A 16019-nucleotide genomic window follows, 5' to 3' on the forward strand; every position below is an offset into this window, starting at 1 on the left:
ACTTGTGAAACTCCAGCAGTACTGGTAAAGAACCATTTTATCCATTTGTTCTTTTAGAAGTAATGGAGTTCTTAAAGTCGTCTTTCCTAAAAGTTGTCACTGTGATGGTAGAACCTGTGTAGTATATGTATAATAACTCTGTCAAAGGAGAAGTAGTTTGACCAAAAGTAGCGTGTACAGTTTAAAGATCTAATGGTGTATTTTATTTGCAAACACAGACTTTCTGCTTAGTATATATTTCTTCTAAAATAACCAAAAGCACATCTGCTTTTAAATCAGTTGGTGGTGGGAGGCAAGTAAAGAGCTTGGAAGGTGGAAGAGGAACTTGTTTGTGACCTTTTTCTACTAAGAGAAAAAGAGAAGCTGCTTTTCTGGAGAGGAGAACAAGCTGCAGAGGAAAGGGGAGGAGGGTGCTGTGATGATAGGTCAACATTCTAAGTTTCCAGTTTTACATAAACTTAATTCACAGTAGCAGGAGGGCCTTGTGAAATGAGAGGTTAAAAATCAAAATGAAATGGTTTTGTGTCAGAACATGACCTGTGGAAAGTGATATATGCCAGATCCTGCTGAGGATAACCTGGCAACATGGATCACTCTCCAATCTGCAAAGCCATTCGGCATCACAGGAGCACGGCAATATGCGCATACTGAAACACCTGCAAATCAGGCTCGAGGAGCAATCAAAGTGAGATAAACATTAATTAGTATAATATCCAAACCCTTAATGGAGGAAGGAACGTTGATTACACAGCCTCACTTGGGATTTCTTTCTGTCAGAGATGGTGTATGATGACAGTTTCTGATTACACTTACTCAGACAAGAAGTAAGACTTCTAAAACTGCTTAAATATGGAGAGAGAAGAGCAGAAAGCAAACAAGTTGATCTTTCTATGAGTGGTTGAACATGTTTGGCTCTTCATAAGAGTATGTATTTTTCCTTTTTGCCTTTCAAACTTTTGAGGCGAATTGGCTTTGTGAGCCAGTTTTGAATGCTTCCCTGGATCACTGTAAACCATAAATGTCTTAGCAGACTTTCCTTTGCTCTCCCCATCTTAATCCTGAGATGTTGCCAGCTGCTGGGGCAGAAGCACTGTGTGGGAGTGGAGAATGGGCTTCTCACAGTGTTCATTTTTGACACTGTTTTGTTCCCTTGTTACCCTGCTCCAGCATCAGCTGCTTGGAGAGTCTGGGAATAAAATAAAATACAAGAACCATAAACTCCATCACTTCTTATTCATGCCTCCTGCAGTAAGGGAGGAATTTAATAAAAGCACACTTCATTTAGCACAGAAAAAAAAGGCAGCTTGACTTTTAGGCAAGAAGCCAAGGTTTTATAAAATAAATTTACTATGTGTACCCTGAAGTTTAGAACAGCAATGCCAAGCATCTCCCTGCTATCTTTCTGGCTTGGAGCTTGGGCTGGGAGGTGACCAGAAGCCTGATTTGCTGTGATGTGTTCAGTCCTCATTTATGGAAAAAGTAATTTAATACTTCGTCTGCCTTATCCTCCTGTGCAACTTCATTTCTCATTCTGCTCTGTAATGTTCTTTCTCCTTGGTTGATTGCTTACTTTTGTACTTCAGACATAAAATTGAAATTCTTTGGTATTCTAGAAAGGTTTGCTCCAGCCTCTGTGCCTACCCTTTCTTGTTCACCTCAGTGTGCAGCTTGCCTATCCTCTCTCCTACTTCAGAAGTTTTGTCATCCCTGTCACTTTCGGGTGACGTGGACGTTCAGCAGAGTCTCCTGCTGCTGTGATGCTTCCTTACAGCTGAATTCTGTAAGGAAGCTGAATTCTGTCTTTCTCATCCACCTTTCTGGGAATCTGCCAGCCTGTCTTTAAACCTTCCCTGATTTTAAACTTTTTTTCCAATGCTGTCTGATCCCTAGCAAATACAGATGATAAAAATCAGAATTTTTTTGGTTGGCACTGTGGAGTGCTTGGAGACTCACATGCAAATGTAGCATTATTGCCACTTCTGACAGTACTGTCAGGCAGTATCTAGTGTCCTGGATGCCAGATTCCTAATGCCTCAAATCTTTTTCCTGTGGGAGTAAGGAAACAGTGATTTTCCCACCATGAATAGACACAGATACAGTAGAGGTCTTTCAGTAGACACCTGAATGTGAGATTTATCAGAGGAGTTATAAGGGAATCAGAGGCAGTGATCTGCTCTGTGGTTGCAGATGGGGCAGAGGATAGGGGGCCAGGAAGAGAGGCCCCGGAGGGCTCCCAAGAACTGGGAGGAAGTATTCCTGGAACTTGCTGTGGGTGTTGGAGAAAATTGCCTGTAAAATGGAGAGTAGCTTAAGGCAGCAGGATGAGGGCTTTAGAACAAAGGAGAAACAAGATCTAAATTGGGGGTGAAGTGCAGAGGGGTTGAGGGCAAAAATATTTCAGAGGGACAAGAGAAAGTGAAAGCTTGAATCAAAGCAGCTGAAAGATTGGCTTTAATATCTGCTTAGATCAAAAAATGAAAGTCTGTATGGATTAAGAGATAATCCACTAGATAGATTTAATCTGCCACGTGTATTGCTTCCTCAAAGAAAAGCACTGGGAGGGGAAGGTTGATTTGGCTCAGTGCCCAGCATTTGAAGGTAGGTGATGTATTCTCCTTTTTCTACGGACCCCCCTTTCACTTGTCCTGGATGAAGCACATTACTGCTGAAAGGGAGGGGCTGTCGATGTAGCCTCCTGCTCCTTTGCAACTCCAAAGTCACATTGAATTTAACTAAAGGCGTGTATCAGGCAGAAAAGAGCCCTGAGAGCAAAATAACACAGTAATGACTAAGAAAGTAGGCATGGGGTAGGTTCAGATGCTCATGGTGGTTTTGGCTGCTTGAGCAATGGGTTCTGAGAGGCAGTATTGGGCCATTTTGTTAACACTTACCTCTCTTGTCCTGATTGTCCTTGTTCTCCCTTAAGTGGAGGTTAAGGTCTGAGTGCCACCTTGCCAGCACTGCCCCTGCAATCCTTGGCCACATCCCTCCATCCCTTCCTTCCTGTTTCCTTTCTTTACAAAAACTGGTTGTGTCCTTTGAGTAAGTTCAGTTTCCACAGCAGTAGAAATAGTTGATCAAACGTGAGAGGGTTTTCTCCGTGTATTTTTCCAGTAAGAATATGGTATTTGTCTCTTCTAACTAACACATACAGCTGTATCTTGAACTGTTCGTGCATAACAGTGTTGCACTTCTGGGAGCTTGTACATGTGATAGAATTTGGATTAATTGGATTGAGGCGGTTTCTTTTTTTTTTTTCCTCAAAGTTATCTTGTTCAGCAACAAATAAATTAATTCTGTAGACTGATATGTATTCCTTCTGTGTTGTGGGCCTCCACTGTACCACCTCAGGTGAAGGTTTTTGGCAGATCTCCTAAGGTCAATGGGATTTGGGCTGTCAAATCCTAGAGCACGAGATCACAGGAGAAAGTATAGTGCCTCAGAGAAGATCTGTCATGGTTTGAAACACCTGAGCTGGCACTGGACAGCTTCCCCAGCTTGTGCTGGGAGTGGGCTGTCTGCCTGGTACTGTCTCCTGTTACTGATTATATTTGGTGGGCAGTGGGGATGGATGTCTTCTGCCTTTTTTTTTTCTTTTTCTTTGAGTGAGGGAAGAGAGAGGAAGAGATTGGTACCTGGTGAAGCACTGGGCGTAATGTGGGGCAGGAAGGGGAATGAGGGAAGTGTTTGACTGCCTCACTGGACCCACTCACATTCATGGAGTGAAAGGGAGGAGAACACTTACTGGTTTCTAGGCCTGAGCTTGCATAACTATTTGCTTAGCACTTCCTTCTGGGAGAGAAATATGTGCCTTGTCAGATCCTGAAAACTGTGTCTGGAAGTCAGCAGGGTACTGGCTAAAAGGCAGTTGATACCTTGCTTTTATTTGGAGCTTCAGGAAAGCTTTGTGAAGTTCTTCTAGGAGAGAGGTCTACTCACAGGTGAGAAAGAAAATTGCATCATTGATTTGAGGGAGAGCAGCAAAGCAGAAATAAATAGCTAGGTTTTTTCAGCTTTGAAGGGAAATAAAAATAGTCAGATGCCCCTAGGAGCAGTACTGGAAATAGAGTCAATCAATACAATTATGAAACTTCTAGAAAAGAGGTGAACTGTGAGGTGGGAAAATTTGCTGGTGAGAGCAGTTAGGGAAGATTTAGGTCCTTCAGAGGCATCTCACACTTGAACAAAAGGCAATGGGACAGCCCTATGACACATGGAATTTGCTGCAGACAGGTGCCAGGGAATGCGCACTGAAAGGAACAACAGAAACTACTCTGAGAACTTATCAAGTGTGTAAGTGATGTGGACTTACTCCACTGAGGCAGAAGGAGGGTGTGGGAAGGAAATCATGAACAGATTTGTACTCAGTGTTGGTACAAAATACAAGCTGTTAGACTGTGTTTAAAATAAAAGGATGGGGAAATGGAGAATAATTCTGAGAGGGAGAATCTCATGAGGTTCAATTTTGCTCATCTCCCACTCCAAACAGAATAAGGTAGAAACAGGCTGTGTGCTATCATGCCATATGCATCAGGAAGGATTTTTCATGCCTCGAGGAAGAGGAGAGCATGGCTGTAAACAAACAGAAATACTTGACACTGTTTAGAGAAAGTGGGGTGGTTTTTTTCAGAATGGTACAAGGAGAATAGGCTGCTTGTACTTACTGTTTTTCACTACCTACATTGAGGGGGGGCTTTATACTTCTATACTATAATAGGGATTGTGCTGCCCAAAGTGAAAATACAGGAAAAGATGGATTTGGTACAGTTTGAAATTGGGAATCATGGATCACTGCTGATCTCAAATTTGTTACTGAAGGGAATTAGAGAGACAGAGCAGAAAAAGAGCATGAGAGCTCTCTCCTCAAAAGCAAAGAGAGACTCCTGGTGAAACTTAAAGACAGTACTTGAGATTGATTTTTACAGGCACAGAATGGTCTGATGGAACTCATTGCTACAAAACAGTGCTGAAGTGGGGTGCTCTCTCTCCTAATGGGTTATGTAGCTATAAAAATATTCTTCCCTGGCTTCACTGGAGGGGTGAAAATTCAGAAGACTTTTCAGCTTTTGACCTTGAAGCTGGGGAGAACCTGCCAGTTATGCATGGGGAAGGAGGGCTCTCCTGAGAAGGTGACCCCGTCGTTACCTGTAGCTGATGCCTGCTCCCAGCATTCCTCCTAAGCTCTGGTTGGACCTGTGAGACAGTTCCAGCAGCACGGCAGCCCCTGTGCACAGCATGGAGGCAGTTTCAGTTGTGTCCCTGGCTGCCAGGTGGGAAAGGAATATGTTGACAATGTGAATGCAGAGCTACTTAACCACTGACTGCTCTCCCCTGCTGCCACGGAGTGCTTTTCACCTCAGTCCCAAAGCATTCTGATGCTGATCTCTTGGCATAGTTTATCCCCAGCTGGCAACCAAGCACCACACAGCCCCTTGCTCACCCTACTCCCTGCAGGGTGGGGGGGAGGAGAACTGGAAGGGTAAAAGTGAGAAAATTCATGGATTGAGATAAGAACGGTTAAATAATTGAAATAAAATAAAACAATCATGTAATGTAAATGAAAATAACAGAAAAGAGAAATAAAACGCAAGAAAGACAAGTGATGCAAGTAAAAACAATTGCTCACCACCAACCAGATGAAGCCTGTCCAGTCCCCGAGCAGTGGACCCCAGCCGACACTCTCCCTAGTTTGTATGCTAAGCATGATGCCATATGGTCTGGAATATCCCTTGGGTCAGTTGGGATCAGGTGTCCTGGCTGTGTCCCCTCCCAACTCCTTGTGGTGGGGTGAGAGGCAGAAAAGGCCTTGACTCTGTCTAAGCTCTGCTCAGCAATAACCAAAACATCCCTGTGTTATCAACACTGTTTCTGTTGCCAGTTCTCTATCTTTCTGTGCCTCAAACAGCCACAGGAACATCATGCTGTGAGTCATGGACTAATCCTACTTTATGCTGGAGTACCTAAAGCTCTCAATAGGATGGATACAAGCACGTCTCAGCCAGCACTGTTTTGCTCTGTGAAACAACCCAATCCCCTGAGATTCACATCCTTCTCTGAGGGGCTGGGCATTGGCTGTTGCAAAAAAACCCCAACTTGTTCTGGATTCTTCAGCTTAAGAAATGTTCTTGCCTCCTAGAATCTCTCAGCGGGTGGAGGCCAGCCGGGCACAGCTCCAGGCAATTGGGGAGAGAGTCACACTCGCCCAGGTGAAGATTGAGAAGATAAAGGGCAGCAAGAAGGCTATTAAGGTAGTGACTTCAATGAAGGCTGCATGGCCTCTTTTCTTTCTTCTTTCTTTACTCCTGATGTAAGCTCTGGAGAAGAAAATGTGCTCAGCTGCTGCAGCTGCTGCCCACTCACCTCTCCATGACTTGCTGCTGAGCAGGATTGTGATGAGAATCCCGTTCCTGACTTGGCTAACTGATGAATTTTAGACCCATGAGCCACACAGCTCCAGGCTTTATGTAGCCTTTATAGGCTTCTGTCCCAGCTGCTTCCTGAGAAAGAGAGAAGGCCTGTGCTGAGCTAAGCCTAACGCTCTCACACTTCAGGCTCATAGACACTTTGGTTATTTGAATGAAAGCTGCTGTTAGAGAGACTCCCCTTAGTGTATCTTAATCCCATAGAGCCGTGTAAAACTGGTGAAAATCCTTCTTTCCCCATTCTTGCTCCATTTTATAGCCTTTCCAACTCCTTTCCTGCCAGTGGAAGCCTTTTTGCCAGTCATCTCCTAGTACTTTTGGAGAGAGAGAAAGAAAAGCTCTGGCAGTTCCAGATTCAGAAGTGGCAGCCCATGTGTGTTTGGGTCTGTGCACATAGCCCTTAGGAGCCTGTCGACTCCAAGGCTGTCCATTCCCACTGGCAGCACAGATTGCATGTTTACTCCACTCCATGTGTTTCTGTATTGTAGGATTGCCTAGTTGTTGGGATTTTTCAGTCCCTCCTTGTTTCTCCATAGGTATTTTCCAGTGCCAAGTACCCAGCCCCTGAACGGCTGCAGGAGTACAGTTCAATTTTTGCTGGTGCAGAAGACCCAGCTAAACAGAAATGGCCAAGACACAAGATTCAGAGCAAACACCGAATGCTGGATGAAAGAGCTTTGCAGGTAAGGAGGAGAACAGACCTTGGGAAGGACAAGCAAAGAGGCTGTTAATCTCTTTGACAAAGTGGGCCAGGGCTTTGGGACATAGGCTGGGAGTAGAATATATTTTCCTTTGGTCTGTCAGTGGGGAGGGTGTGAGGTCAGGCTGGGGAGCTTATGGAGATGCCAGTTGGAGAGGGCCATGTCAGTACAAGAGCCTGTCTAGGTGGCTGTCAACTGCCAGGTCTCTGGAGCAGTTCCATTTCCTGAAATGCTTCTGTTTCCTGCAGCAGTGTTGGTGGGTGATGCTGCCTGATCTTAAGGCTTGGCTGTGCATAGTGAGGCAGCTGGGATCAGGCTCTTAGTTGTTTCAGAAATAGTTTCTGAAGGCTCTGATGTAAGTTCTGGTGAGAGGGGAAAGGTAAGAAGCCTTGTGAGTGTGTCAGGAGAAAAAGGAGTCTTTCATTAGAGCATTTTTCTGCCTCAGGAAATCATTGCACTTAGGCATTGTCCCTGGGTTGGAAGGAGAGGAGGAAGAGTTGCCATGCTTGAAGTTTAAAAGTTGCAGTGTATGTGTGTGTCAGGAGTAGCAGATGTGCTGTTCCTAGCAGGTTAAGGATCAACTTGACAACTTCCCTGCTTTCCTTTCTCCTAAGGAGACTTCCTTCTTCATCCTTGTGTGACTTGGCCAAAAATAAAGCTGCCACTGAATAATTTATCATGCTAAATTTTCCTGAGTGTTAATGGAGTTCAGACCTCACACAGCGAGGTAGTTATGAATATTTCAACCAGGCCAAGGAAGCAGGATTGCTGGCCCAATGGACAGCTGGCAAACTTGAGCAGGGTTCCTGCTTCCTTCCAGTCCTGCCAATAGCACAGGCAGAGCTTCATGGGACCTGCTGGTGTCTGGCAGAGAGGCCAGCAAGTGCTGCTGTCTGGCTGGTGGCCCCATTGCACTGGAGTGTGGGGGGAGCACAGGCAGGCAGGGAATGAACAGGGAGATGGGTTCCCCCCCTGAAGGGCTGGTGCCAAAGTACAGCCCCTTGCACAGGGAAGGGATTGAGAAGAACATCAGCTGTTAAAAAGGAGTGTCCCACAAAGAACAAATGGTGTGCCTGTTCAACTGGCCTGCTGGCTCCAGTAAGCACCGCATGCCATTCCCCACAGCCGTCTGCCTGGGATGCCACCTCTTCCAGTCCCAGTCAGTCTCTCTCCCACTGCCATGTTCTGCCCTTTGTGACTAAAGCTGCCATCATCACAGGGACTTTGTTTCAGGCCCTGGGGGATGTTTGCTCCCCTCTTGCAACCCATCTTTTGATCCTCCTTTGGGACTGTTGGTCTTTCTCTGGCTTTGCTGAGTCTGCCTCATGCAGCAGTTGTCACTCTTGCCAAGATCACACACATGAGCTCCTGCAGCTCCTCTGAGGGGTGGGGGAATGCTGCTGTCAGCTGGTGAAGGATGGAGGGACTGATGTGCTGAGTGGGGCTCAGTGTGGCCAAGCTCCAACCACTTTCCAGGGGGACAGGCCCTTCTCGGCCATAGCTGAGCCAGAGCCTGATGTGCCTTGCAGTAATGAAACGTGACAGGGAGAAGTCTAATGTTTGCATTTATGCCCTCCTCAATTATTCAGGGCTTTCATCAGAGACTCACTGCCTGTTTTCACTTCTAACGAGAGCCTCTTTGCTGGGAGCAGTTGCAATGGCCTTTACTAAACTGCACTTGCACACGTGCACACACCACCTCATCAGGAGAGCAAACTCTGCTCAGGTCAGTTTGAGGGGAAGTGGTGGCAGCCTGTGCTCAGCCTTTAGGGTTTTTGCTCTGGGGGATAAGCAGCTGAGTTGGAAATGTCTGTTGTTCTGCAGTTTATTTTAAAATGCTTTCCCCTTGGAATTTCTTCTTGCCCCCTCCACCCCAAGCAAGTGAAAACTCAGCTGTTTAGAGGATGCTGTTTAGGTTGGTAAGGGTAAGAAACACAGTGCTTGTGGTAAGACTGGAAAGCCAGTTGCTTTGCACACTGCAGTGGTGGGAGCAAGGCAGGGTTCAGCAGGGAGCTGGCTGCAGCCCTGTGGGGCTTCCCAGGCGCTGGGTACTGCTTTTGTAGTGGGAGCTGTGTCTGGGTGCTGCACATGCCACTCAGGAGACTGGAAAACAGGGTGGGAGACATGGTCTGCCCGGGCTTTGGAAGAAGTCCAAGCAAAAGATACCATCCACTGCTGGAGTAACCTTGCTAGGCTTGGCATGTCCTTGTGAATTCTGCCTCTCCCAGAGCCCACCATAGGCATGTGGAGGCTAAACCAGGTTTTTGTCACTTGCTCATCTTGAAGTGCTTTCCCAGCTGGCCTCAGCACTCCTTTGGTGTGGGGGGAGTGGGATTTCTGGTGCATCACACCAATTCCCTTTGTAATAGTGTGTGTTTAATTAAACTGAAGAACCAGAATGACTTTATATATTTTTAACTGTAGGTTCTTAGGAAGAAAAGCACCTGAAAATGCAGTGTCCTTGGGGGTGTGATCCTGCCAGGTGCCAGACCCCAGGCTGGGGTGTTTGAGCATTCAAGCACACCCCCCCGCCCCATGATTTCAGTATGTCAAGGTTGCCAAACTTTGGCATAAGAACCTAATGTTCCTATACGAAAACTAATTTTTAAACAGCACCTTAACTTCTGGAATTCACAGTTGCAGGGTATTTTTGACAGCATGTAGTTGTTCCAAATTTCAGAACAGATCTAGATATTCAAATAAGATTAGCACTTTGATGGCATTTAAATTTAAAGGATTATATTTCATGTTTCAGAATACTCATGCTTAGTGCTTTTATAACTACCTTAGATGAGGCTTGTAAGTAAGTGTAGGTAATGGTTGCTTTCTCACTACACCCTTAAAGTGATGCACAATCTTCCAGTGCTAACTGAAATCTACAAAGAGACAATTAAAAATATATATATATGACTTGAGGGCTAAGTGTGTCTGAACAGTTCTAGCAAAAAAAGCCAATACTCCCTCATGCCTAAAAAAATTAAACATTGGGAAATGAATATTAATGATCAAAAGAACTTTTATTTTTGAGTGTCTGCTTCTACAATCTCTAAATAACAATTTATATCTTTTTGCCTATTTGCTTCTATAAAAAAATAGAAGGTGTTAATTTCAGTGTATTTTTCACAAGTTGGAACCTGAATTAAATCAAAACCTTCCAGGTCCTTTCTTATAGCATTTTTTAGTCTCAGAGCATTATATAAACTCTTAGTGGATTAACTGAGCTGTGACTAAGCCATTTCCTTGGATTTCTGGCTACCAGATTCAAGACTGAAATTTCAATCAACAGGAACTGCTTGTGTCACTGAGATGTGGTCTTAAAACTGAACCACCAGTGGTCTCCATTTCCCCCATACAAATACAAGGAGGGAAGAGGGACTCAGAGAATGGGGTGGTGCAGGGATGCTGGAAGTAGTGAGGCAGTAGGAAGCTGTGGACAGTATTTGGAATGGTCATTTTCTGGTGGCAGAAGAAAACCACAGGTGTGGCCACTTATTTAACCTGACAAAATGCTCTGGGTTTCTCCTGGTATGAACACTTCCTGCCTTGTAGCTGCTACTTGCCCTAGTTGTGAAGAAAGAATAGTAAAGAGTTGTGAAGGGGCTGAGGAGGGGTCTACAGAGGGGTCTGAGGCATCATCCCAAACTGTCTCTGTTCAGGAACTAATGCCTTTCATCCTTCTAGAGCAGAGTGCTGTGGGCATTGAGCTTCATATCCCAGAGCATGTGGCAGTGGGCACTGTCACGCCAGCTGAAACACTGGTCTGATGAGGGATGGCAATTCCTGTGCTCTGTAAAAGTCAGGCAGTTCAGATGTAATAAGTCCTTTTCGAAAGGGAGCTCTGTATATTACACATGAAGTTCTAGAACCGAGAGAGAGAAGATTTCAGTTCATTAGAGTTGAAAACTCCTGCAAATCCCTCAGGCTTTGCAAAACCATCTGGCACACGCTCCACCCTGCGCACTCCTTTCTGCCTGATCTCTTGCCTAGTGCAGGCACTCTGTTCTTTCCTAACCTCTTTCTCCTTTGCCTTCCCTGCATACCCCACCACTGGGATCACAGCTCTTAAAACATCAAGTGAAGGCAATGGAGGGGAGGTAATAGAGATGTGTGGGGAACTCCGCCTGCATGAAAATGTGTTGTAATTGGAGACACTGTAACAAAAACCTTTTAGGCTGTGGTGCTTGATCCCTGCCTCTGACTTCAGAGCTGGAGTGGTGGTTTTATTCTGGTGGATCCTTGCCACAGTAACCCCTGTTCAACATGACCCATCCACGGCACCAAAAGCACTTGCCAGGAGTCTGAACTGCTGAGATTTCTCACGAGTGTGGGGTTGCAATGTTCTCCACGTGCTTCCTAGCTCAAGGAGAAGTAGAGAGGGAGCAGTAGGGTTCCCAGACCATACAGTGCATCCAGCAGTGTGGGTTGTGGTTGCTGGGGAGAGCTGCCTCAGCAACTGTAGTTCTAGTGTCTTACCACCTTTTATCTGTCTTCTTGCAGGAAAAGCTCAAGTATTTCCCTGTGTGCGTGAGCACCAAAATTCACCAGGAGGATGAAGCAGAAGAAGGCCTTGGCAGCCTTCCCAGGAACATCAGCTCCCTCAGCTCCCTGCTACTCTTCAATACCACCGAGAACCTGTGAGAGCTGGAGCAGTGCTGCGCTGCTCACCTGCCCCTGCTTGTCCTCAGCAGAGCTTTCCCTTCCCCAGGGGTAGCAGTAACTGCTCGCTTTCCTGGGGATGTTACTTATCAGGCTCCTGATGGGACAGGGTTTGGTACCTCTCCGCTGCCTTCCAGCTGGGAACCTTGCTTTCCCTGCTCTTTCCCTTGGGGGGAAGCAGTTATTTTGTCCACACCTGATCCTCTACTCACCTGCATTCAACCCAATTTTGCACTTCCTTTTGCTTAGTTCTTCCTATTGTTCCTCTGTAATTTCTCTCCAGCCTTGAGATGTGGTGTCACTCCTGCCCTTCTTTGGCCTCTGTGCCAACCTAGGTACTGCTTCTTCTCCTGACAATTCCTCACAGCATTACTTTACTGGTTTTGCTGCTTTAATGTCTCCACCACCTCCCTCATTGCAGTTTCCTTTCCCACTGGGCTTTGCCTCATGGTTCTTCATTCTGCTCTTATTGAAGAGTTACTTTAAGCCCTTGAGCTTTCAGCTGCTGGACCGTCTCTTTCTGCTCCTGAGCCATGGATCATTTCTCCTTTTTGTCTGTCATCCTGGATCTTGAGTGTCAAGTCACCCGTGTCCTGCTGTGGGCTGTAGGATGGTTTCAGGCCTGGTGGTGGAAAGAGGAGAGCTTGGTCATGGTTCTACTGCAGTGGGGCTTTGCTTTAGAATGAGTCTGGAGGCTGCACTGGCAGGGTGGGGAGCTGGTTACCTCCTGGTTGCAGAGGGGAAAGGTGGTAAAATGGACCTAAAAGAAGGAACCTGGAAGGCCCAACATGTTGGTCTTTATAAGTCAGGTCTCTGCCTCCAAGGCCTTCTTGTGTACACTGTTTCTTCTGGCCTTGGATCTCAAGGCAGCATCACTAAAATACTTGTTCTCTGCCTTTAGGTACAAGAAGTATGTGTTCCTGGATCCTCTGGCTGGAGCAGTGACCAAGACCCATGTGGCTCTGGAAACAGAGACAGAAGAGAAGCTCTTTGATGCACCTCTCTCCATCACCAAAAGGGGACAGCTGGACCGACAGGTGAGATGCAGCTGCTTACACTTCAGAGGGTTGTGCTCAGCTCTCTGAAAAGAGAGGGCTTCAATAGGACGGTGAGCAGGTAGGAGAATAGCCCCTTAGGGGGCTGCAGAGTACCTCAATTATCCAAAGGATCGTGCCTGGTTTTGTGCTTGAGGTCCTGGTGTGAGCTTGATGGGTGAGACAAAAGCCTCAAACTTGGCAGGTGTTTCTCTCTGCTCAAGCCTTTGTTGAGTGGTGAAAGGAGAGTAATGGGATATTTACTCACCTTGCTGCTTGACCTTAGGGCTGTAGGGGAGTTTGGAGGATCCATCACTTGATCAGCTCTGTTGTGCCAACTCCTGAGCCTCATGAGGAGTCTGAGTGTGAGGTGCCACTGCCAGAAGGTCCCTGGGGTGAAGTGTGATCCCCATCATTCCTGCTGGGAAGGGGTGCCTGCTGGTGCAAACAGAAGGACTAGCCAGACTGAGCAAAGGGCTGTGCTTGGTGCACACATGGGGCAGGCAGTGCCCCAACCCAGTTGCCCCAACATGTGACTGATCACCTTCTAGAGGCTGTACCTGGGATGTACCAGCTTTGCTGGAGTGTCATTTAGGACTGGGGAAAGGAGCCTGGGAATCATTTGCTCATCATGTTGGACTGAAGAATATAATGTATATAGTGAACGAAGCCTTTATTCACAGTGTGCCATCGCTACTGCGTTGCCTGCGTGTTAAACACAAAAGCAAGTGCCTGTAACTACTAGGTTATGCTTCTCCTGCATTTTAATCTCAGAAATGGTTCAGACACTATCCTCTTCTGGAGAAGGGACTGGTTTATGTGGGGTGCAGCAGTTAGTGCATGAACCCTTCAGAGTTCACTTGCTACTAAGAAGATTCCTCCTCCTGCAGTCTGCCTTTCCCAAGCCTGGTCTGCAGGATGTAGCCTCTGAACATAGAGATGTAGGAGTAGCTGATGTACCCAGGTACACCAGCCCAGCTCTGACTGCTGCCCAGACTGTTCCCTGCAATTCCCCTGTTTGCAGCAAGCACATAGTCACTGCCTTATCTTGTTGGTTTGGGTTTCTTTAGGTTGCTGAAAATTACTTCTATGTGCCAGATCTGGGCCAGGTCCCTGAGATTGATGTGCCCTCCTACCTGCCAGACCTGCCTGGCATTGCTGCAGATCTCATGTACAGCGCTGACCTGGGCCCCGGCATTGCACCCTCTGCCCCCAGCAGTGCTATTCCAGAGCTGCCTACTTTCAACACAGAGTCGGTGGAGCCTTTGCAACCAGGTATTTTCAATCCCTGATCCCAGGACCCTATGAAAGAGGAAGGCGGGGATTGCTAGAAAGTGGAGATGAGGCAGAAAGTCCCTTGGTAGAAATTTTAAGATGGATGTTAGATGGATGACAGATGTTGCACTTCTGGCTTAGGCCTGAGTGAAAGCTGCACCCTGCTCAAGTTCTGGCCTGACTACAGTCCCTTTACCTCTCTCCCCCTCTCTGCATGGAGGAGGGAGAACAGTGTGCAAGGACTGGGCTCCTGTCAGCCCAGTGGGATGCCCTTGTGCGAGTGGGATGCAGCTGGGGAGGGAGAGTAGGGGAATCTCAGACTCTGCCTTGGCCCTGCCTGCTGTTAAGAGATGGTGCGTGGGGTGGGAGTGCTCCACTGCAGGTGCTGAGGACTCTGATCTGTTGCTGCTGAGGTTTTCGAATGTCTGAGCTGAAGCTCTCGATGGGACTCTTCAGATGCAACTTCTTTCATCTTTCAGATCTTCAAGATGCTGAGCTGTTGCCACCTCCTCCCCCTCCGCCTCCCCCACCACCTCCTGTTATGCCAACTCCGGTGCCTCCTCCGCCGCCCCTGCCCCAGCCCACAGCACCCTCGGAACCGGCCCAGACAGCGAGCGAGGAGAGCAGCAACACAGTGCCTGCAGGTAAGGGCTGGGCTCCTCCACAGCTGCACCAGCCTCCTTGCCTTCAGCCTGTGTCCTTGGGGAACCCCCTGTGCCTTCCCAGCCTTCCAACGGAGGGGGGAAGCTGCAGTGGGAAGAGATGCTGTCAAGGTATTGGAGTAGCCCTTCCCGTGGGAATCTGGCTGGGCCTGTAGCTGATGCACTGACCCATGTCTGCTGCCTGTCCTTCCTGTCCCTGCAGCTCTGGTCCAAGGAGCCCCGAAGGAGGTGGTGAACCCCTCTACTGGGCGTGCTAGTCTCCTGGAGTCCATCCGCCAAGCTGGGGGCATTGGGAAGGCCAACCTTCGCAGTGTCAAGGAGAGGAAGCTGGAGAAAAAGAAGCAGAAGGAACAAGAACAAGGTGCTGAGGCTCTTTGGCAGAACTGCTTTTCCATGCTCAGGCTGCAGAGGTGTGGGTCTGGGGGCAGGTGGGCTAGTCAGGAGCACAGTGAACTCACAAAGCATTTCTGCTCACAGGCTGATGTAGGTCTCAGGTGTTCACCACTCAGCCAGAGCTCTGTGAACTTGCTAAACCCCACTGGCCAGAAGGGCATCTGTCTCAGGGCTTGTGGAGAAGTTTCACATGTGATGCACAGGACCAGGCACACAAATGAAACCCTGGGGGCCAAGTGGAACAGAGCTGAACCAATTTAAGCACCTTGGTTGAGGAAGCTGGGGAGTGGCTTGTTGAGCTGCTTTGGCAGAACGAGACTGCAAATGCACAGCCCCTCAATGAATTCCACTCTTGGATTTCCCCAGAAGATGCCATTAATCCTGCTGTGCCTAGTGTTTTCCTGACCTGAAACTGGACTATAGTTTTGGGGTGTCATACAAAATTCGAGGTTTGGAGTTTTTTCTTCAATCTCAAGGCAGTATTGCAGGGGAATGCTTTTTCCATAATGTTTGGCTCAGACTAATCCTTTTTCACTGACTTGTTCTGCTCTGTTTCAGTGAGAGCTACGGGACAAGGTGGAGATTTGATGTCAGACCTCTTCAACAAGCTGGTGCTGAGGCGCAAAGGTACTGTCCTGTAGAAAGGGCTGCTCCTTCCCCCTAGGAAAGAGGGAGAGCACTTCCTGGCACCCCAGCTGTGTCAGTCACAGCCTTGGAAACAGGAACAGAGAGCTTCCAGGGCAGTGTACCCCAGTGTGGCTGGGAGTGTCTTCATAGAGAATGAGCAGAGGAATCTCCACCTCAAATCCAGCTGGAAGCACTGGGGGGGTTTGTGTGTTTCAGAGGATGGACTCTGAAAGCTACCTGTGAAGAAGG

The 16019-nt window shown here is 47.4% G+C and overlaps 1 protein-coding gene across 6 annotated transcripts in view; it reads left to right on the top strand.

Annotated features, from left to right (window-relative positions):
* Window positions 1-16019, top strand: part of WASHC1 (WASH complex subunit 1) — a 41839-nt gene that overhangs the window by 24342 nt on the left and 1478 nt on the right. For all 6 annotated transcript variants that reach the window (XM_010404070.4, XM_039570209.1, XM_039570211.1 and 3 more), the window contains 8 exons: window positions 6137-6248; window positions 6959-7105; window positions 11621-11757; window positions 12681-12816; window positions 13884-14088; window positions 14568-14732; window positions 14953-15111; window positions 15702-15770. In XM_010404070.4, coding sequence (XP_010402372.1) covers window positions 6137-6248; window positions 6959-7105; window positions 11621-11757; window positions 12681-12816; window positions 13884-14088; window positions 14568-14732; window positions 14953-15111; window positions 15702-15770 — 1130 coding nt within the window. The remainder of the gene's footprint in view (window positions 1-6136; window positions 6249-6958; window positions 7106-11620; window positions 11758-12680; window positions 12817-13883; window positions 14089-14567; window positions 14733-14952; window positions 15112-15701; window positions 15771-16019) is intronic.

The sequence above is a fragment of the Corvus cornix genome, chromosome 1A (genome assembly GCF_000738735.6).
Source record: "Corvus cornix cornix isolate S_Up_H32 chromosome 1A, ASM73873v5, whole genome shotgun sequence".
In the NCBI taxonomy this organism is placed as follows: domain Eukaryota; kingdom Metazoa; phylum Chordata; class Aves; order Passeriformes; family Corvidae; genus Corvus; species Corvus cornix.